A 22,297-nucleotide genomic window follows, 5' to 3' on the forward strand; every position below is an offset into this window, starting at 1 on the left:
AATTGCACCCTTAATTAATTGGATAATTAATTCTCTCAACTCGTGCCATCATAATTGGTCCTGAAACTTGCAGATTTAAAACGCATTGTACAAGTTTAAAAAAAAAATTAAGTCTAACGAAATGAGTATTTCAATGATGGTTTTATAAGAGCTCAGAGGCAACGAAACCAAAGAATGCCGATTTCGGTGACAAAAGTTTCACAATCTGAACTACATTCCTCGTTACAGTACGGGTGTCTCACTTAGTTGACCCTTGTGTATAAAGATGTTGAACGAAGCAGATGAACTGTATCTACTGAGGCCAACTGTCACGACTGAGGGAAAACTCCTTAATACACTCCAGGTTTTAATCACTTAAGGCTTTTTCGTTAAGTAAATACGGGACTATATATACCGAATGGTCTTCTCTCATTTACACACTTTCTTTAGATTAACACACCCAGGTCAGCTTTAACTATTTATATATTCTTTTACAAGACCTATATAGTCCTGCTGTGCACGTTTTTACATTTGAGCATGCATTTCATATTTAAAAAGGAGCTGCTGTTTTTATTTTAATTTATAAAATAATTTAGCTTATTGTTCAAAAACCGCGGAATATGATCAGTTCCCTGTCCATTTCCTTAGCTAATAAAAGCAGTCCTTATTTCAGGGCAGAAAGGGGGTCACCAATATATTTGAGATATGCACGTCCCAATTTTCAGGCTGCTGCATTATTTCGTTTTCTAGAGCACTGAGTATTTTCCGAAGTGCCATGGCTGACTTATTAATAATCAACACCCAGGCCGAAAATCTTATTTATCCTTTTCACAAAACATTATGTGCTAAATTTCCATGCTCCAGTACGGGTACTGTACATTTCTTCCCCCAAAACAATACTGCAAGACAACAACGCATGCGCAAACCGCGGCGCCGAAGACGTCCTTGTATCCGGAAGAGCAGTTGTGTGTGCTGCAGGCGGCTCACGGCCCACGTGGATACGGAGCGGATCGGAGAAGCGTGCAGACTGAAGGGTGAGCCAGAGAGGGCTATTGGAAACTGCAGACGGGTGAGACAAATCTTGCAGTATCGAATCTTTACTTTTAGAACTGAACATCTTTTCTCTTGCTGAACAGACGTGTTGATACAAACGTCATGGTATCACCTGTTACAAGTTTTTACTTTAAGTTCTGGTCCATTATTATTTCGATCCAGCAGGGGGGTCAGTCTTGAAATTTAACAGTTGTGTACTTTCCCATTCGAACTAACTGTGAACGACACGTAGAATTAGTAAAAACAGTCCAAAGGCTCTTTATCATTATTTTATCCACACCAGTTATGCTTGTAGTTTCAAATTACGATGTATGCGCTTAGTATTCTTCGCAGAGTGCGAGGGATCTTTGTAAAATAGTTCACAACAGCGATGCAAAGAAACACTTTGTAAACGAGTGCGCTTCTCTGATCTATTTCCCAAGTTAGGTTCCCATGTGAAGATCAGCAGCTCTGCCACTGAACCGGGCACGGTAGAAAAATCTCATTCGGGAGTACGAGCTTTTATCTGATCCGCTTTCTGCACAGAAGGGTTAGTACTCGTGTTGAGCGTATGGTTTATTTGGGATCTGTTATATAAAGTTACTTCCTCAGTGGCAACTTGCTACGCCTACCTAAGCAGTATTGAACAAAATAAGAAATAACGTTTAATCTTTTAACTGTTAGCCGAGTTGATTTCTCCATAAAGACTGACTTTCTGATTTTGTTTTGAGAATAAGGGAGCCAAGCAATCGAAGCCTTTGTGCTATCTAACAGGTTGCGCTTAATTCCACTTAAGTCTGCAGAAACTGACCCGGGGTCACCATTCGATCTTCAGTCTGCAGGTTGCAAATATACGGGGTATGGTTCCCCAGTTTGCGGGCGACACCAAAACCCCATTGTAGAATTAAAAAAGGAAGCAAATGGATCAAAGAATGGGCCGTTTTGACAGGCAGCAGAGCTTTCTTAATTCGAATTCCGAGGTTTGAGCATGTGAGTCATGTGATGTGATAGACGCTGATGCTGGCCAGCCCGCGCCCTCCTCCCCCATAGCTGCAATGAAGAGGAGTGGAACTTCAGCGTTTCAAGAATATTGCCGACTGTTGTTGAGCAGAATTACTTAATGGAACTAGAGCTTTCATCATGCAGGAAAAGTACACCCCAACTATTGTCTAACCCTGTCATTTAGGTATAGTTCTAGGCCTTCTGTCAGTGTTGCTCATCCCTGATGTACTCTTGGTGTACTCTTGGATGCTTTATCGAACTCATTTATTTGCTTAGTCAGAATCACTGGTTGAAAAACACCCTTTACATTTTGAAGATCGGGCCCCTAAATGCTCTGTCGCAGACTGTTATCACATAGATAAAGGTGTGCAGGCTGGGATTTAGACAATAAAACCCGGTCTTGTTGTTTGAAACAAACATCCCCGATTTGGAGGTGAAGTGCTCCGGTCTTTTAAGGAGATGGACGGGGACAGGAGGTTGGTGATCTGAGATAATGCACATCATTGTGTGGAAAAAGTCAGCTCGTCCTCGAGAATGAAGTACTGATCAGCTGCAGCTCGAGAGTGAAAGACGGACAGGGGGTCAGAAGAGGCTGAGCCTGGCTACATGTGTGCTTGTGGGTGGGTGCGTGTGTGTGTATAATGAAGATCTTGAGATCCAGGCAGGCCAGACTGGGCAGGCTCCCAGTGTAACGGATGAGTCTCGTGGTTTAAAGAGCCTCCTCGTACCCCTGTGTGCCTGTTTTCTTGATCTTTTTCCACTTCTCACACTGGACCCTCTGACCCCCCGTGCACAAACCAACCCACCCCCCTCCCTTACTGGACTTTGTCATAGGGAAGGTTTCTATTGATTAGTCAGTGTTAATATCTAATTAAAGGGGAAGGCTCTGGTTTCTCCCAAAAATACATATACAGACTTCGGCATCACTGCATATCACTACAGCTGTTTAAGGCTTGTACTGGCTTTGTTGAGTCGTGCATCCCTCCAGTGTGAGAGTCCAGTGCATAGTCATGGAGTAGTTACTGTAGTGGCTGATGCATGGGTCTCTCTTCAAAGTTAGCTGTGGCAGAATGATATTGAGAACGTTTGTTCCTCTGCCCTGTTGTGCAAAACAATTTTTGATGCTATTGATTTAACCTTGTTCATGATTTATTTTTTGCAGTACTGTTACAATTAATATGTGTCTTGCAAATATATAAAAATGGTGAGATTGGTGTACGGGATTGTTATACAGATTGATACTGTGCTTCTAAATTTGTATGCCTTTGTTCCATGGAGTATGTCAGAAAATGAATTTTAAGAAAATGAAATTTTAAAGCAATGCATGTTAGGAAAAGAAACTAAATCTTTTGATTTCCTTTTCAAAAACAAAAAATATTTTTAATTTTGGCCCTAGAACTGTGATTCCAGGCCATCTAGGTCTACTTTCAGCATCTAAATTGGAGCTGACCAAAATGTGGTTCTGGAGCGCTGTTAATCCATGAACTCGGGAGGTTACTGTAACCAGTTGCTCTGTGAGAAATGGTCTGGAGTGGCAGGCACTGGGTTCCTTCATTTTGTTCTATGTGGTTCTCCTGTGTTAACCCAGGGTGTCATCTGTGTTGTGATATAGGTTTCTGTGCACCTGACCCAGTGTGGATCCACATCGGTTGCCATGGTAGTGCTACACTTCTACAGGAAGGAGGCGCAGAGGGGGCGGAGCCTGCAGAGGGCCATCCAGCTCTGCCCGCATGCCGAGATCCTGACAGAGAGCTGCTACAGTGTGGAGTGGAGGGGTGAGAGAGGGAGAGGAGGAAGAGAAAGAGGGCGTGGGGAGGGGTGTGACGGGGAGGGAGTGAACAAGTAAAAGTGGGAGTGAGAAGGGAAGAGGAGAGGCGGACAGAGAGAGAAGGGGTGATGGCAGGTACCTCTTTTTCTCAGAGGAGGCCTTACTGACTCTTCTTCCCTGCCTGGGTTCTGCCCCCCGCATAGGTGCGGAGCCCCCCAGTGCAGAGCAGAAGAGTGTCCTGCTGTGGCTGTTTAGCCCCCCCCTGGAGCCCGGACTGCTGAGGGAGCAGCCCTTCCTGTGTGCGGGGGAGGGCGAGAGGCTGCTGGAGATCGGGCCCAGGTAACGTCAGGAGCTCAACACACAACACTGGAGTGTTGGAACCAATGGCGTTTGTTACCTCTCGGTACAGCCATAGATGAATTATTGGTCATGTAATATACAGTAGAATAAGATAAGTAGTAATATCAAGAATAAAAATGTTTTATAAGGCATCAACTTTCTGAAAGGGATGTGTATGAGCAGTCTGTTACTGCTTTATTGTTTGTTTACCATATGAATTCAATTATACTTTCAAATAAATGGTCAACCACTGTGACCTCTGTATTATTGATATGTGAATGTAAAGCTAATATTGCGTTTGAAATTTGTAGAAGGATAATTCATATGCAAGAAATTCAGAGAGAGAGAACCAGCCACAGCTTCAGCAGTTCTCCTGGGAAACTGGGCTGTAACTTGTCTCTCTTTCCTGCCTTCTGCTGCAGGCTGAATTTCTCCACTGCCTGGTCCACCAACGCTGTGTCCATCTGCCAGGGTGTGGGGTTAACTGAGGTCACCCGAATCGAGCTCTCCCGCCGGCTTCTGATCAAGGTAGAATGCTTGAGCGCCTTTCACCTGATGTGCAGGGTCGCGCCTGGTGTCAGAGATAATTCACCGTTCCCCAGACCGGTTTTTAGAGCTGGTGCAGATGTGCTGGAGGGGTAGGAGAAACAAGACAATCAAATACTCAGAATGATGCTTGTCACTGTCAAGCACATTTCTGTCACAAAGATGCATTCATTGGAGGTTTGGACTAGGGGGTTCTTGTCCTGGGATACTTTTGGTCATTTATAAGACAGTTTCGTTTTTGTTTTCATTTTCTGGAAACACTACAGTATGTGGGGAAAAAGAGAAAAGAACAGCACCACTTTCTCCTCTCATCCCTGCTGGATTGGCAGTGCCCTCAACAATCGGAGGACCTCTCAGTTTGGGGTTACTCAGGCTGGGATGGTCTAAGACCCCTCTTTGTCTGTGCAATAGAGTGGTTAATCTGAGCAGCACTGAAAAATGATAAACCTAACGTTGAGTTGTTATTCAGCAGAAGGAGATGCTGGAAAGCAAGGGATACTCTTCACCAAAATAGCTGTTTACCAAAACCCATCAACAAAACACAGGCACATCCACACCCATGACATGAAAAAAGGAGCTCATTGCTTGCTGAGAGCACTGAACACCCCTTGGGGATGTTGATTAACTGTCCCAGAGTTGTTCAGTTAGTTCTGTTAAGCAAATCAAATGCTATTCAGGGTTGTTGGAGGTCAATCAAATCACTTCCAGCAGTATCCCAGGAAATACTTTCATCTGCCAGAACAATGTTCCTATTCCAGACACCACTGATCACCTAGTTTCTTATATGAGGATCTCATAAAGTGAGTTAGAGCAAGGAGTCTATTCTAGTTGTTCTACCTATATTTAATATTTCATAGAAAGACTGAAACGGGAAGCTGTTTTGAGCCCATTTCTAAATGTACAGTAGGAGCATCTCCTCACAGTTTTGTAAATATTGTTCTTGTTTGAGTTAAGGTATTTTCATCAATTCTGTTAAGATGTGCCCTCACAAATACCCAAAGAGAGTATCTCTACATCTGCACAATTCACCTTCAGGGCAACTGCAGTTGTAGAGAACTAAGCTGATAATTAAGTTTACTACATCTGAACCTGAATTTTCAAGAACTCATTTAAATTATTACTTGTTACTCAGGCCAATAATAATATGAAGACTTTCATTGAAAAGTTTTTGGGTTTTTTGGGAGGTGAGAGGGAATGCCTGGAAAACATTTGCGTTCCTGGAAAAGAATTGCGTTCTTTGCGTTCTGGACTAAAACTGCGTTGTCTCATTGGGGGATGGGATTTGATTAACCTGAGCAGATGAATTGGATATTTCCATTAAAACAGTTGTCTGTCCTCTGCAGCCCAGGGATGGCCAGGAAGAGAAGCTGAGCGCTGAAGAGGTGGATCGACTGATAGCCTCCCTCTTTGACAGGATGACGGAGTGTGTTTACTCCCAGCCTGTCCAGTCCTTTGCTGTGGAGACACGCCCACAAGAGGTCTTTGAGGTCGACATTCTAGGGGAGGGTCGGGACGCCCTGGAGAGAGCCAATCAGGAGCTGGGTAAGGGAAATGGAAGAGGGAGCCAACCAATCAGGGGGGATGTAGGGCCCAGAAAGAGATCTCTGTATGATGGGGGAGTTGGGGGGGGGATGGGGTTGAATAATAAGGCTGTCTTTCAGTATCCCTAGTCCCATTTGATCACTGTGTTGTATTAAGTATATAGGTCTGGTTAGATGGAGCACCTTCCTGTTCTACAGTGTTCTACAGTGCAGCACAAATTAAATGGGCTCACAAGATGCCTAATTAGATTAAATAATTTCACTTGTCACAAGATTGTCGTTTTTTTCAATTTTTCTTAATGTTTTTCACATGGGGCTCTTACGGAATTTGCCACGCTTTTTACTTTAGAAGGAAATTTTTACCTCACGTGCTGCTTAATGTACATCCATGAACCCAATCAATCTATTAATCTATTAATCTATAAAGGGAGTCAAGAGCAAGATTTCAAGTCAATAGAGGAACAATGAAGGAAAATGAAGTGTTGCTTATTAAAATAAATTTTATGCACTATTTTCCTTTTACACAGTATGTTTTGACATATATACACGGGCTTGCCTGCAATTCATTGCATTACCAAAAGGGGAATTAAGTGCTTGGAAATTAATCATGATGATTTGAGTGCTTCTTAAATGAGAAATGAAGCAGGTTTTCTGACTTTTATATCTGACATTAAGTAATTTAACTAAGAACAGATGAGGGCTTTAAACAATGGCTGCTGTTTTTTAGTGTGTTAACAAGGACCTGCTAGGGTTAATTTCCAGTGTTGACACACCCTGAGAGCCAGTGTTTGATGTTGTGCAGGACTGGCCTTTGACAACTGGGACCTGGATTATTACACTGCTCTGTTCCAGAGGGTTCGTAGGAACCCCACCAGCGTGGAGTGCTTCGACCTGGCCCAATCTAACAGGTGAAGGGGATGGGGGCAGTGCAACTGTTTGTGTGTACAATTCATTCTGCTTGCAGATGTAACATTTTCTGTTCGGCAATAACAGTTGACACATCCTCCACCTCTTTGTCCCGCCTCCTCAGTGAGCACAGCCGCCATTGGTTCTTTAGAGGTGCCATGACAATTGACGGACAGAAGCAGGAGGGATCTCTTTTCAACCTCATTATGGGTACCCAGCACCATAGCAACCAAAATAATGTTATCAAGTTCTGTGACAACAGCAGGTAAGAAGTCAGTGTGTTATCACACCCTTAGGGTGAATGGGTGGGGTCAAGGTAGCATTATTATAACTGAGATGGACTCATGAAGGTCTGGGACAGGAGGTGCTGCCACTGCCAGTGTAGATAGGCAGAGACAGAGATGCACGTTCTGCTGTACCGCACTGGGATCAGACAAGCATTCTTCCCTAAAATAACATATCTAATCCCAGAATTCTCACACCTGCCAGAAACAGCTCCCATTCCTCCTGGGGGAGGGGAGAAGAAAATAGAATAGCCTGTCTCTCATTAATAATAGTAATAATAATAATAATACAGCGTGATTGATTTCCTGACACAGCCTGGGGAACACACAGTAAGCCTGTCTTTCAGTAATGTTTTATGTGTTGCATCCAAATGTCTAATATTGTCCAATAAAGCTCTTGGAATCCGAGTGTGAAATTTGGAGTCTGAGGGAAGGAAGTGACAGAGAGGGAGGCAGTGTGCACTAGAGGTCAGGGCTGGGAATGCGGGAGGTTTTGGGCTAGTGGGGACAGAGAGAGGGAGAAGCAGTAAGTCCGTGTCTGACTGCAGCAGTGTCCGTGTCCGTGTCTGTGCGTGCGCAGTGGTATCCAGGGCCGGGAGGTGGAGTGCCTGTACCCTGAGGACCCAGCCCAGTCCAGCCCCTACCGCAGGCTGCGCGCCACTCGTCATGTCATCTTTACCGCTGAGACGCACAATTTCCCCACTGGTCAGCATCCGACACCCCCGTGTCTCGCCATGACCCCCACTCCCCTCTGTATTAAAATCCCAGGATCGTTTCTGCTGCCCCTCCGTTTCCTGGTTATCCCATCTGTCCTTTCGTCTCGGTGCTGTATTTTTCCTCTTTGCTTATCCCCCTCTCCGTCACTGAAAGCATTGAAATTGCCAGTGTTTGTTCTTCAGGCGGCTGTAGCTTGCAAATGACAAATGTCCCCTTGTTTCGGCCCTGCCTCTCCTCTCCCATCCTGTCTTTCACTCCAGGTGTGGCTCCGTTCAGCGGTGCCACCACAGGCACGGGGGGGCGTATCCGCGATGTCCAGAGCACGGGCCGGGGAGCGCACGTCATTGCCGGCACCGCGGGATACTGCTTCGGCAACCTCCACCTCCCAGGTGAGAGCTGCCACCCCTCGTACCCTCGTACCCTCCTGCTGCCCCCTCCTTCTTACTCCCTGTGTGGTTAGAGATGTCAGTCAGTTTTTAAATAAGAATCTGTAACTGTAACAGATGTAATCTGTAACTCAAATGTACTCGGACTTTTCGGTTTTTTAATGGGCAGATATTTTTGCAAAAGCTGTAATGATTTTTTGGTGCAAAGGAATAAGTAATAGGTTTATTCCATGCTGAAAAGAGAAGAAAGAAAACACAACGTTCGTCCGTGGAGCCTTCTTCAGGTGTGAGAAAGACAGGGCAGTAAGCAAAGGTAATGTAGCAGGAGAACAAAAGCTGGGAGAGAGGAGGAGCGAGAGGCGGGAGCAGGGGACAGACAGAGAGGCCAATCATGAGGTGTGAAGTCAGGATAGGTGAAGAGAAGTGTGAAATGAATCCTACAATGAATAGAGAGAATTTAGAAGAAAAGTAGTCTGTTGTTAAGAGAAGGGGGAAGGTGTGATCCTAGCTCCAGTATAATTTTAGTTTCTGTAGTCTTTCTGATGTATGAGTTAGGAAAACCATCTTTGAGAACACAGGCCGAGAGATTAGTGTGATCATGGCCGTCGGAGGTGAAATGAGAAACAGTGGGCTTGGAGAGATCTTTAATCTTCACAGCCCTGACGTGTTCTCTGAAGCAGTCTCCGAGTCTCCTTCCTGTTTCTCCAATGTAGATGGCTGGGCATTTACTGCAAGAGATACAGTAAATAAGGTTGCTGGAGGTACAAGATGCCATCTGGGTGATCCGGAATTGTCCTGAGGGGCCTTGAATGAGTGTGGTGTTAGATATGTAAATGATTTTTTGGTGTCTGGCAACAACATTTCTGTAGTTAGATATCACTTGACACCTTTTATTGCACGGGAAGTACCCTTGGTCATTTTAATTGCTCGGTTTTTGATGGCCTTTAGGTACTGCTTGTATCCCCCCTATATATATATGTGTGGGAAAGGAAAACAAGGCAAAATTACAGGCTGCTTTGATGAGAAAAGCCATGCAGGATATTGCTCAGTTTTGCCAGCTGTTGTTAAGTTTCTGTTGACCCAATAAATAAACCTATGAGTTTGGTTTGTGCTGGCATGTTGCTTAAATAATACTCGTCTGTATGTAGCAAAGTTGTTTTACATTAATTAATGTTGTACATTAATCAGTTTTTAAGGTTTGATATATTTAAAGGCTTTTAAAATGAAATCAAAAGGTTGCTATATCTTCTACCACCCTGAGCTTTCCTCTCTCTTTCTTTTTCTCTTTTTTCTCCCCTTTGTCCTTTGTCTCTCTGTCTCTCAGGTTATGCCCTGCCGTGGGAAGAGGAGGGGTGGGAATACCCTCCCAATTTCGCGCCCCCCCTCCAGGTTGCTATCGAAGCCAGTGATGGGGCGTCCGACTACGGGAACAAATTTGGCGAGCCAGTCTTGGCAGGTACCCCTGCTGTCCTGCAGCAGTCTTCTGATTCATCTTCTGTTTATTCCTAAACTATGAAACCTGGTAAACTGGTAGTAGCAGCTCTTCTGGGACCCAGAACTGCTTTCAGCAGTGTAAGGCAGTGAAGATTTAATAACACACCAGCTTTTTCCTCTTTTAAAAGACCATGAACATGGACTCCTTTATTCACCTCCCTTCGTGCTGTGCTGTGGCAGTCCTGGATCTGTGCGGTTCAAGACGAAAAGGCTGGGGTATGGATAAGGGTGACGGCAAGACGGGCCTTCATTCACCCTGTCCTCTTCCGTCTCCAGGGTTCGCCCGCTCTTTCGGAATGCGGCTGCCGAGCGGCGAGAGGCGGGAGTGGATCAAGCCGATCATGTTCAGCGGGGGAGTGGGCTCCATCGATGACCGGCATATCGCCAAAGAGGGGGCGGAGCCAGGTGAGGAACCAGTCACCTTGGGCTTATTTCCCACCGACAGCCAAAACACAGCAGACAATACAAACAAGAGGAGGCAGATCGGCCTTTCTAGCTCGTTTTGTTGCTACTAGCTGCTCAAATGGTTAATCTGAGGTAGGAAGATATCAACAAAATGTAACATATTTCTGCTTTGTTGAAGATTATTTCATCACTTTTGATATTTTGGGTTGGTACCCAAACTTAAACTACTGTTCGACAAGAGCTCTAGAGTTCAGATGAGTCCTGGTTTAGGAATTGTCCCTGGCTTCTGCATATTGTCAATCTTAATGCAACGTCTGTGTCAGCTATTACCTGCAACAAAATTTGAATGTAATTCCCAGACTCTTCTCATTGTATGTGATGAATCCCCAGTTGTGAATAATATAACAGTGAAGTGTAGGTTTCAGGGGATGCCTGAGCCCTCACTGCTCAGCCCTCACCTAGTTAAAGGCAAAGTTGTAACATTGAAGTCTATGTGTAAAGGGAAGCTACAGTTGTAAAATCTATTAAATGATGCTTAATTTTGCTTATGTTTAAGAAGGGATTCATTCATACTATGAATACATGTAGGATATGTTCTCTCTACCCCCGTCTCCCTCTTTCTTAGGAATGGAGGTGGTGAAGATTGGGGGTCCTGTATACAGAATCGGCGTTGGAGGAGGGGCAGCTTCGTCTATACAGGCACGTACATCCCTCCCGTCTCCCATGTCCCATCTCCCATCTCCCTCCATTTTCCTACCCTCCTCCCAGTTCGAGTCCTGTGTTTCCACTGGGCTCCACCTCTGTGCCATCAGTGACCGTGTCTGCGTGTCTGAGTGTCTGCCGCTGCATGTCTGTGTGCGTCAGGGGCAGGTCTGAGCTTGTTGCGATACAGATCATGTCTCTGCAAGTAGGTGCAGGGTGATAACTCCAGCGACCTGGATTTTGGGGCGGTGCAGCGGGGCGATGCGGAGATGGAGCAGAAGATGAACCGCGCGCTGAGGGCCTGCATTGAGCGCTGTGACCGGAACCCTGTGTGCAGCATCCACGACCAGGGGGCTGGGGGGAATGGTAAGCAGGGTGCACGCGCTCCAGGAAACAAGTCAAGAGCATTGCAAGCCATCCTCTTTCAAGTTCAGTTTTTCACATTACAGAACTCCACCTGTATTCTGTTTATTGACCACTTAGTCACAAAAACGGATCAGAAATAATGCAGACGTTTGTGAAACATTGAACAATATACTCAAATAATAGCTCAATAAGTGAAGACAGCAAAGCGATTTTTCCATTTGTTTGAGAGAAAAATGCCAAACAACACATTTAAGAGCAACAGAATACCTTGCTTTCCATTAAAAACCCAACAACCTGAAGAGTATGAATTGACACAGCAGTTGTACATTAGCTGCAGGAGAGGCTGTGAAATTTCGAGGCCTGTCCTGTGAGAGCAGAGAGGGGTTTCGGAGTGACGGCGTGTTGTGTGTGTGTGTGCAGGGAATGTTCTGAAGGAGCTGATTGAGCCAGCGGGAGCCATTATCTACGCCAGCAAGTTCAAGGTGAGGCCTCCTCCCTCCCCTTTTCTTCTGGCAAAGCTGCTCTGGGCTCACACCCCTCTCTCGGTCTCAGACAGGTGACCCCACGCTCAGTGTGCTGGAGATCTGGGGGGCGGAATACCAAGAGAGCAATGCTTTGCTCATCCGCTCCTCTGACCGAGACTTCCTGCAGAAAGTGTGCGCTCGAGAAAAGTGTCCCCTGGATTTTGTTGGGAAGATCACTGGGGATGGCAAGGTCAGTGGGCCTGCTTGCTTCATGCTTCTGTTCTCAGTCCTTGTGCAGAATGTTAATCTTCGTCTGTTTGTGAGGTTGACTTTATCTGACCAGCGTATTTGCAGATGTTTTTTTTTCTATTGCGAAACTTGTCCCTGAAACTCCAATAAACATGCCCTTGTTGGCTTATAACATCAATTGTACTTTTCACAAGTATTGCTTTAGTAACTAGTTTCCCTTAGAAAGAGAAAAGAAGCTTTTTTTACCTGTTTGTGCAGCCTGTCCTGCTCTGTGTCGGATAACTGACCTGTACACTTTTTTTAAGCTGTAGTAGAGGTCTGACTGACCCAATAAAGCTCCGCTCTTTCAGCGGTGTTGTTTGTGCAGCCTGTCCTGGTCAGTGTCGGATAACTGACCTGTACACTTTTTTTTTTAAGCTGTAGTAGAGGTCTGACTGACCCAATAAAGCTCCGCTCTTTCAGCGGTGTTGTTTGTCTTGCCTTTTTTAAGACCATACCCTTCTCGACACCCGAGGTTCTCGTGGAATTCCCCTGTGTTGATCTGTTTTCCAGTGTTTCACCCAGGGGGGTGGTCTCAAAGAACAAGTCCCTTGCCAACATTTTAGAGAAGGCTCTCACCCCCTCTTGTGACCCAATGTGGCATCACAGCTCTTTATTTTCCTGTCGCCATCCTACACTGTAATAATATTGATTTTTTTTTATTTCCTCTTTATCTGCTTGGTTTTAGTGTCTGACCCTTCTCTCTGTGATATGCCCCCATCTCTGTGCATTTTCCGGCATGTCCTGTATGGTTGTTTACCTTGGTCTGTCTCTCCGGCTCGGTTTATTCTCTCTTCATCAATGCCTTTCTGACTCCTTGCACCGTTTGCAGGTTGTGCTGGTGGATGACCTCCATGGGCCTGCTGCCCAGGGTGACGCAGTGAGGTGCCCAGTGGACCTGGAGCTGGACTGGGTGCTGGGGAAGATGCCGCAGAAGGTGAGAGAAGGGAGCAGGCCGAGGGCGCAGGAGCTGCTCGGCTCCAGTGTCGGTTTTCTCCATTGCTCCAGTGTGCTTTTCGCTTGGGTTTTTTTTACTCCAGTCTTGAATGTCTACCCACACATCCTTTCGAAGATGTCTGGTCCAATGGAGGTTTCAGGGCACCTGTGTGGAGTGCTGTGCCGTCACAGGGAGCCTCAGTCCCCGTTTATACTGTTCAAGTAGAGAACAACCACATGAAAGCTGGATACTTAGGTGGGGGAAAGGTGGGCTGGCACGATCAATCACTTGATTGATCAGAATTACAGTCAGGTTTGAGCCTGGACTGCATTTTACAGTTATACAAAATACAGTCTTTGGAGTTAATAATAACATATTACTCACAACTTCTGGCAATTTGGGGAAGAAATAAAAAGGGCAAACAAAAAATTAGGCTATATAGTCTTAAACCTAAACTCAGATCAAGGGTTGTTGAAACTGTGTAGAATATGTTTAACAAGGTATTAGTTAGAATACTGTATAAAATTGTGGTTATGACATTACAAAAAATATATTTTGGCTTTGGACTCAGTACACGGAAGAGAAACCAGGTACTTGTCAGAGCTTAAAGGATTTTCCTCCACTGGTAGGCTGAAGGAACTAAACCTTTAGACGGGTCCTGATGCAAGTAGTCAGAATCAAAGGCCCTGACAAAGTCAATCCAGAGGATTTCTTCAGAATGAACAGTGAAACACTAACCGAAGGACACAAGCGGAAACTACCCGGACCGAGTATAAAACCAAGAACACACAGTACTTTTTTACTCAAAGGTGGTGGGAGTCAGAACAAGCTACCCAGCCTTGTGGTTGAAGTCAATACTTTTGCTTACTTCAAGAAAAGGCTGGATGAGATACCTGGATCAATACATTTTTATTTAACAAGTGGGCTAGGGGGGCCTCTCTTTTGCACTGGCCTTGACTGAACTTCATTGTCATCTCCCTCAGGAGTTTGTTTTGAAGAGTATGAAGCCCGACCTTCGACCCTTGACCCTGCCCCCTGACCTGTCCGTTCGAGTGGCACTGGAGCGCGTGCTGAGGCTGCCGGCTGTGGCCAGCAAACGATTCCTCACTAACAAGGTCCGTCTCGCCAGTTCCCTGGTCTTCACCGTCTCCCCCTGCCAGTCACCTTCTCAGCGTTCCTCCATCACTCCGTCTCTCTCTGCCCCCAGGTGGATCGCTCGGTGACGGGGCTGGTAGCGCAGCAGCAGTGCGTCGGTCCGCTCCACACGCCCCTGGCTGACGTCGCCGTGGTAGCGCTGTCCCCCTTCGACTGTGTGGGGGCGGCGACCGCGGTGGGGGAGCAGCCTGTGAAAGGCCTGGTGTCCCCAGCCGCGGGGGCGCGCATGGCCGTGGGCGAGGCCCTCACCAACCTGGTCTTCGCGCGCGTGTCCGCACTCAGGGTGCGTTTCCGTTCTCCTCTCACCTCACCACTGCTGGGGGGGGCATGTATGTGAGGAAAATCTTTGGAGAGTAAATCGCCGACCTATTAAAGAATTTAGTAACTGGAATGAGCACATATTCAAAACAATAGTGAGTGACCTTATATTTTATAGCACTTTATGGTCAGAGGATGAAGATGCCACATGCATTAAAAATTTAAATTGCTAGGTTTCTGCCCAGTCTTGAATCATTTTCTATTTCCTTCACAGCTTCTGGAGTGTTTGTGTGTTATCCATTCTGTTTTTGTGTTACCTGCATGCTTTACAAGTTTTTTTTATTTTTATTGACAAATCAACAGCACTGGATTATCCAAGACGAGGTGCTTGAGCAGTTACACTGGGCTCTAAAGACGAGGCACAAGTTAAAAAAACAACCTCCTCTCTGTTCCGCCTTCTGTAGGATCTTTTGCTACCTTCTGAAGTGCCGAAGTTCTCCGGTCTCCCTGCTGTTTTCCTGTAGGAAAAACATTCACTACAGTCGTCAGTGCTTCCCTCCTTCTGCTGTGTTTTGCTCTGCTGGTTGAGTCTCCCTCGAAACCTCAGCTCATGCTCTCTGTGTCTCTGTCTCCCCCTGGCGGCCAGGATGTGAAATGCAGCGGAAACTGGATGTGGGCCGCAAAGCTGCCAGGCGAGGGCGCGGCACTCCGCGAGGCGTGCGAGGCGATGTGTGATGTCATGGGCCAGCTGGGCGTGGCTGTGGATGGGGGCAAAGACTCCCTGAGCATGGCAGCACGTGTCGGTGGGCACACTGTCAAGGCACCAGGTAGCGTGGTGTTTGTGCTATTGATTATTAGTTTTATTGATAACGTATCAAAGGGAACTTGGATTCCATGTGCTTCTCATTCATACATGCGGGCTGTTTGCTGAGGCGCCCTGTGTGAAGTACCTTGTTCTATTTTGTACAACAGGAATCTTAACTCACAGCCTCCCAGTTAGGAGACATTACTTCTCCAGACTGCATATCTGTGTACCATCTGTCTTTCTTGCCATGTCTGTGTGGATCTTAATTAAGATGCAGCTGTTCATTCAGCCTGTAATCAATAATGTTTCTCCCCCAGGTGCTTTGGTGATCTCAGTCTATGCTGTTAGTCCTGACATTACTGCCACTGTGACCCCTGACCTCAAGGACCCTGAAGGCAAAGGTGAGGTATCCTAAGGGGTATTGACTTCTAGAATCATAAAGGCTCTTCTTTTCCCACAGGGCTTGCGGGAATATAGAACAAGCTACCCAGCCATGTTGTTGAAGCTGAAATGCTGGCTTCTTTGCAGAAAGAGATGGATTAAATCCTCTGCTTAGTTATTGGCTACAAAATGGCGCAAATGGCTTCCACTCATTTGTAGCCCTTGTAAAGACGTGACACAGCAGATAACTGTGGGGAGGATCGGGGGGTGAACAGAGAGACTGAGACTGGGGGAAGTAGGGTGATGATAATTTGCTGAACTTTCAAGTCCAGTTTATGGAATTAAATCCTCAGGCTGCGGCTATGGTTATCACAATCTGAATGTCATTTTTGTTGTGATGTTTTTGTTTAAGGATCAGTGAGCACTTAAAATTTTATAAAAGCATGTATTCAGTTCATCATAGTAATATCTCATCTTCTCACTCCTGTAATCCCCGCCTCATTCATGAGCTCCAAAGGGTCTGTTTGGAGCTGTTGGACGTGTACGACAGAAGCAGTCCTCTTGCCCAAAGAAGGCTGTATTGGTCTGAAAAGAGGTCTGGTTGTGTCAAAGGATGTTTCTGTCTGGCGCTGCAGGTGTGTTGCTGTATGTGCCTGTGTGTGTGGGTCAGTACCGGCTGGGCGGTTCCGCTCTGGCTCAGTGTTTCTCTCAGCTGGGAGACTGCGCCCCTGACCTTGACTGTCCACGAGATTTGGTCACCTGTTTCAACACCACCCAGCGCCTTATACAGGGTGAGCCACATCTCTCTCTTCCTTGTGTTCTCTGTAGGCCAATATATGGTACATTTTTAGATAATATACATTTTTCAGATGGTGTGCATTTCATCCTCGCATTCTCCTTCACCACTTACCCTTTCATTTTCTCTGACACTTCTATACCCTTACTCTCTTGACCTTGACCTCTGACCCCTCTGCAGAGCCTGAAGGGGCCTTTGTATCACTACTCGACTCGCTTGCTTGTCGCTATGGAGGCAGGAGCCAATATTTGACCCCCCCCTTCTTTCCGTCAGACTCCTTGCTCAGCGCAGGACATGACGTCAGTGATGGAGGGCTGATTTCCTGCCTTCTGGAGATGGCCTTCGCCGGGAATCGTGGGATAGAGGTGGACCTGCCCCTGCAGGGTCCTGGAGGTCAGTGTGTCTCTAAGGCTTTGCCACTCTGTCCACCTCTTATCTTTTGCTGTCCTCTGTAATCACTTAATGTACCTTCTTACCTCTCATTCTCCTTCCTATTTACCTCCCTTCTGTTTTTCTGTTGTCTCCTTTTCCTTCTACTCCATCTCCTTATCTTTTCTTTGTCGTATTAATAAAAAAAATTAAGCAGTCTTTCTTGAAAAATACTGTTATGTATGTGCGTATGTATGTGGACCAGGCACAAACTATTACAGTTTCTCCTAAAAGCAATTAGTTGTCCAGAAATGTATAGGTGTTGATCCAGAAGGTTTTTCCACTTGTCCTTACATACTCAACATGTCCTTCCTTTGTACTTTGACTCTTACAGTGCTAGAGGTCCTGTTCTCGGAGGAACTGGGTCTGGTTCTGGAGGTGTCTGAGTCCAGTGTGCCCCTGGTGTGTCGGAGCTACTCTGATGCAGGCCTCACCTGTCACAGGATCGGCAGAACCACAGGCTTTGGACCCCAGTCCATGGTAATGCCTGACCCACACTGTGAGCAGAATACTTGCCTGGACACTGACAGAGAGTACGGGCAGTAGGGACGTAGGTAGGACAGAGGAGGGGTAGTTTGTTAAAAGCACAGATGCTGGACCACATCGTCTGATCTCTGGGCTGATCCTTGACAGTACTTGCAACATAATTAGGGAAATTCAGGATTCTCCCTGTATGTCTTTATATCATTACCTAATATAGACAGACCTGTGAAAGAAGAAATGCGGACTAATTAAGAAAATGTATTACAAATTCTAATTATAAGCTTGAAATAAAACCCTGATGACTCTGTCCCCTTGAAGACCAGAGTTGAAGAACTGTGGGTTACATTATCGTGCTTGTATCTAATCCTTTCATTCTCATTAAAAAGGATGAAAAGGATAAATCTCCCATTAAACTAATAACAACCCACTTCTTTATTGCCACTCCAACTGTACTGCTGTGCCACCTCCAGATCCTTTTGACCTTTTGCTGACCTCTGCAGCCCGGTTTCTTTTCCAGGTCAGGGTGAGTGTGCGTGGACAGGAAGTGCTTTGTGAACGACTGCCCAACCTCAGGGCGTTGTGGGAGTCCACCAGTTTCCAGCTGGAGCGCCTACAGGCCAATCCGCTTTGTGTGCAGCAGGAAGAGGAGGGGCTAGCTAGACGCACAGCGCCCAATTACAAGCTGACCTTTGATCCAGCCCAGACCCCTCCCATCCTGAAAGACCTGGGTAAGGTGGGGAGAGGGGCAAGGGGGAGGGGCTAAGAGCAGACGAAAGGGGTATAAAAAGCTGTGAAGCAACAGGAGAAGGTTTATTCTGTGCGGAAAAGAAATGAGACACAACGTTCCAGCTGTGAAGCCTTCTTCAGGTGTCAAGTAGTTGTGGTAAAAAGTTATGGTTGAGTTGTGTGGCATTAAAACAGTTAAATTGTTTGCAAAGTTGCACATTTTCAGATTCACTGTGCAGTGTTAATGAAGTTGCTGTTCTAAAGATTGCTTAATTTTCCTAAGGATTCCATGATCTTGTAAGAAAGATAAACAAGCCCTTAGTCAAGTGACCCATGACCTCTTAGACTTGACTTGTTCATGTGTGTGAAACTATTTGTCGTTCGTCTGTCCAGCCCAGGTGAAGCCGCGAGTGGCCGTTGTGCGCGAGGAGGGCAGTAATGGGGACCGAGAGATGGCCGCTGCTCTGCTCATGGCCGGATTTGAGGTACGGTCCCCACTCTCGCACAACCCTGAGGAATTTAAGTTTGGCCCCCTCTTGGCATTAACTGTTACTGAACAGGCAGAACACAACCTTCCGGTTAAGCTTAAGCAGTCATTCGTTTTTCAAATTGTTTGCCATTAAAGTTAGGCGCTTCCAGATTAATTCTAGTGAAGTTATAATATCTAACTGAATAACAGCTTCCCTCAGGGCAGATGTGCAGCTCAGCAGCAGTTTCCCTCCCTCTAGTGGTCATGATTGCTCATTACAATCATGTTCGAGGTTTGGAACTCAAACTCAATTTATGGGCCCTGATTCCTGGAGGCCAGGTTTATATTTCATCAAAGGTCTATATTTAATTTGTCTACACTGATACAATCTGTGAAGAAAGGCCATTTTACATATTTAAAAGCACTTAACGAATATGTATTTAAAATAATTGTGAAAGTAAGTACAAATAATAATAATATTATTTACTGGGAGTTGTTTAATTGTTAAACTTTTTGTTAATTGTTTAATTTTGACAGGGAATCTCCAGTGCACACCCCTTAAGAGCCCAAGCAGGAAACAAAAAAAAATAGTTCCTCTTGAGATAGATGTTCCTATGAAAAAACTCTTCAATTCTTGGTTAAGTAAGAAGATGTTAGCAATGGTATGGATTGGTAATTCATACTCTATCTTTATCCCTCTCAGGTATGGGATGTGACCATGCAGGATCTCTGCTGTGGCTCTGTGACCCTTGAACGTTTCAGAGGTGTGGTGTTTGTGGGTGGCTTCAGCTATGCAGATGTCCTGGGCTCCGCTAAAGGTACTGCAGGATCGAGCCACAGATCACTGGGAATGTGCTAACTCTACGGCTGATTGGCCTCAGTAGTCTCTTGAAAACAGCAGGAGAATAAACTATATACGTGTGTTTATAACAAAGGGTTCTGTCTCTTGTCTCACCCTCTCTCTCAGTTGCCCTCCTCCTCTTCTCTTGGATAGCTCACAATCTTCTCCCTCTAACTCGCACACGTCTTGCTCTCTCTCTCCACCCAGGATGGGCTGCCACCGTGACCTTTAACCCCCGCGCACAGGCTCAGTTTGAAGCCTTCCGCTGTCGCCAGGACACCTTCAGCCTGGGCGTGTGTAACGGCTGCCAGCTGATGGCCCTGCTTGGCTGGGTGGGAGCCCACCCTGAGGACCGTGCGGGGACAGGTACCACTTCAGGGGGGCTCCGAGACAGCAGGACGATGGCTTCTTCCTTTCTTATCTGATCCTCAAAATGCTGTTTTTACTCCATTATGTTTTAATGTTGCACTCATCCATTTTGTAACTGCTTCTTCCAGTTCAGGGTGATGGGGCTTGTCCTGGCAAGCAGTGGACACAAGGTGGGGAGTACCCTAGACAGGACACCAGTCCACCACAGGGCAGACACACAGAAACACACACTCGCACCAGGGCCAGTTTTCCAGAAGTCAGTTAACTTACCAGTATGTGGTTGGACTGTGGGTGGAAACCAGAGCACCTGGAGGAAACCCAGGAGAACATACAAACTCCACACAGACAGCACCCCAGGTTTAGCATTGAACCCAGGGCCCCAGGGTTGGAAGGCAGCAATGCTAGCCACTGCGCCACTCTGCTGCCATTATATTACACTTCTTAGGTTTAAATTGTTCGTGTGTTTTGTAAACAGGTCATTTATGAGTAATGAAAATATTTTTAATATAACATGTCCTTTAGGAGAGTAAAAGAATAGTATGTTCTGTAAAATGAGTATCTGGAACTGCTTCGCCACATTTCTGCTAGCATATTCCAAATTCAGATGAAGTACAAAAACGTATTACACAGTGACTCAAGTCAGGGACTGTTCTTACATTTTTTTAAAACTGTTTTGTACTGGCAAAAGAACTTTATTTTTGATTATTTTTAACTTATTGTATTTTACCTGTACATTGTTTAAGAGCTCTTATGCAAAATTGAGGTTAAAGTGATTTCTTTCTCATATGAGACTCTTCTCCTTTCTGCTTCCGTCCAGCAGGGGGCAGAGCGTCACAGCACAGCGTGGTTCTGACCCACAACACGTCGGGGCGGTTTGAGTCGCGGTTCGTGAGTCTGGGGATCCTGCCGTCGCCTGCCATCATGCTAAAGGGCATGGAGGGCTCTACGCTGGGCGTGTGGGTGGCACATGGAGAGGGTGAGTGGCAGCTTTCTTTCTGTTCTCTCACGTCTGGCCTCTGCTCTGCTCTGACTCCTGGAGCCAGGCTTGTCGTTCATCCACATCCTGTCTGTTCTCTGTAGTGAGGGAATCGGTGAATAAAGGCTCTTGCCACTTAAAATAAATCAATGTAATCGAAATAACATACAAGAAAATATCTGCTATAGTCTTACTGATTAATGGAAGGTGTCTGGACTAATTAATTAGAAGACAGGTGGGATAGGAAATCTCCAGAATAACCCACAACGTCACACTCTCCCTCTCTCCTCCTCGTGCGTCTCTGCCGCTGTCCCCTTCCTGCAGGCCTCATGCAGTTCCGGTCTCGGGCCGCTCTGGAGAGGCTGCTGTCCGCGTCCCTGGCCCCGCTGCGCTACGTGGACGACTCGGGGGCCCCCACAGAGGAGTACCCCATGAACCCCAATGGCTCTTGCCAGGGCCTGGCGGGGCTCTGCTCGGAGGACGGCCGCCACCTGGCCATGATGCCCCACCCTGAGCGCGCGGTGCTGTCCTGGCAGTGGCCCTGGGCCCCCATGTCCTTCAGAGCCTCCCTCTCCCCTTCCCCGTGGCTGACCATGTTCAGGAACGCAGCAGCCTGGTGCCTGAGCACTCAGTGACCAGGAATAGGAAGGAAATACTTCAGTAGGTAGGTTGTGGGAAGGTTCACAGGTGTTGGTAGTGTATGGAGGTAACTAAGAGGTAACAGTGCAATGGTTTTAAGATTTAACATTCCTCTAGGCTAGAAGGCTGACGACAGGACATTCCACTGTTCAGAGCAGATGAAAAGAACAGAGCAGTACAAATAAGGACATCCCAGTAATTGGACTGCCTGGAGAAAGGGGACGGTTGTAAAGCCAGGTTGATTTTACTGTACTCTTGATCAATGGACACACAAACCTAATGGACAGACTGTTTTCTTACCCTTTTTTTAAGCCATTACACCTTTGTGTAACCGTAGCAGACAAGCCTGGTCTTAAATGTCCAAACAGTGGTATTTGGTTTACAATAGCAATATTGTAGAGCTTATACTTGTCATTTTTTTCATTCTGTTTAACTTGTATATGGCAAAAATGCAATAAAGATCTCTCCTTAGCTGTCTGAATACAATAGTTTATTTCTTATTATGTTTTAAAAAAAATCTTTTTAAGAGCCTCTTGCTCATGTTTAATTTTTATCCATTTACTGTAAGTTAACTTTGCTGTGATAATGCTCTGAATAAAGTACTGGGGTTTAAGGTTAGATGGTGGTTTTCTCTCACAGGACTGAGGTGCTTTTCCACCAAAGGCCAAGAGGGCCCAGACCAACTGACAGTCAGCCTTCTGTCTGACGGTAGGGGGCTCTAGGCATGACCCCAGATGAATGGCCTTGGAGCTCCCGGGGTGACCCTGAAGAGTGACCTCAGAATTCTGGGGGTGGGGAGGGAATCGGTTATACC

The 22,297-nt window shown here is 46.1% G+C and overlaps 1 protein-coding gene across 5 annotated transcripts; it reads left to right on the forward strand.

Moving 5' to 3' along the window:
* Positions 1–895: 895 nt before the first annotated feature.
* Positions 896–21,961, forward strand: pfas (phosphoribosylformylglycinamidine synthase). 5 transcript variants are annotated; one of them, XM_088928237.1, is made up of 30 exons: positions 896–1,048; positions 3,626–3,788; positions 3,985–4,120; positions 4,543–4,648; positions 6,010–6,208; positions 7,010–7,115; positions 7,238–7,378; positions 7,978–8,102; positions 8,375–8,503; positions 9,825–9,956; positions 10,271–10,399; positions 11,025–11,098; positions 11,311–11,467; positions 11,888–11,949; positions 12,020–12,181; positions 13,052–13,156; positions 14,140–14,271; positions 14,364–14,594; positions 15,216–15,396; positions 15,692–15,775; positions 16,391–16,546; positions 16,825–16,944; positions 17,315–17,460; positions 17,981–18,191; positions 18,583–18,674; positions 19,362–19,476; positions 19,707–19,865; positions 20,686–20,844; positions 21,169–21,508; positions 21,601–21,961. In XM_088928237.1, the coding sequence occupies exons 1-29, from the start codon at positions 896–898 to the stop codon at positions 21,477–21,479; spliced, it is 4,176 nt and encodes a 1,391-aa protein (XP_088784363.1). In that variant the 3' UTR covers positions 21,480–21,508; positions 21,601–21,961. The 5 variants fall into 5 exon arrangements, with proteins under 5 accessions (XP_088784363.1, XP_088784362.1, XP_088784364.1 ...); XM_088928238.1 differs by adding an exon at positions 19,997–20,038 and having other exon boundaries at positions 978–1,048; positions 20,689–20,844; positions 21,169–21,961; XM_088928239.1 differs by lacking the exon at positions 896–1,048 and adding exons at positions 1,519–1,561; positions 19,997–20,038 and having other exon boundaries at positions 20,689–20,844; positions 21,169–21,961.
* Positions 21,962–22,297: the final 336 nt, after the last annotated feature.

This window comes from Atractosteus spatula, chromosome 11 (genome assembly GCF_055471065.1).
Source record: "Atractosteus spatula isolate fAtrSpa1 chromosome 11, fAtrSpa1.hap1, whole genome shotgun sequence".
NCBI lineage: Eukaryota > Metazoa > Chordata > Actinopteri > Semionotiformes > Lepisosteidae > Atractosteus > Atractosteus spatula.

Coding starts and splice junctions, on each gene's coding strand:
- pfas (XM_088928236.1), top strand. CDS start 896: ATGCGCAAACCGCGGCGCCGAAGACGTCCTTGTATCCGGAAGAGCAGT. Junction 15,397..15,691: donor GCACACTGTCAAGGCACCAG/GTAGCGTGGTGT, acceptor TTTCTCCCCCAG/GTGCTTTGGTGATCTCAGTC. Junction 20,845..21,168: donor GTGGGTGGCACATGGAGAGG/GTGAGTGGCAGC, acceptor CCCTTCCTGCAG/GCCTCATGCAGTTCCGGTCT.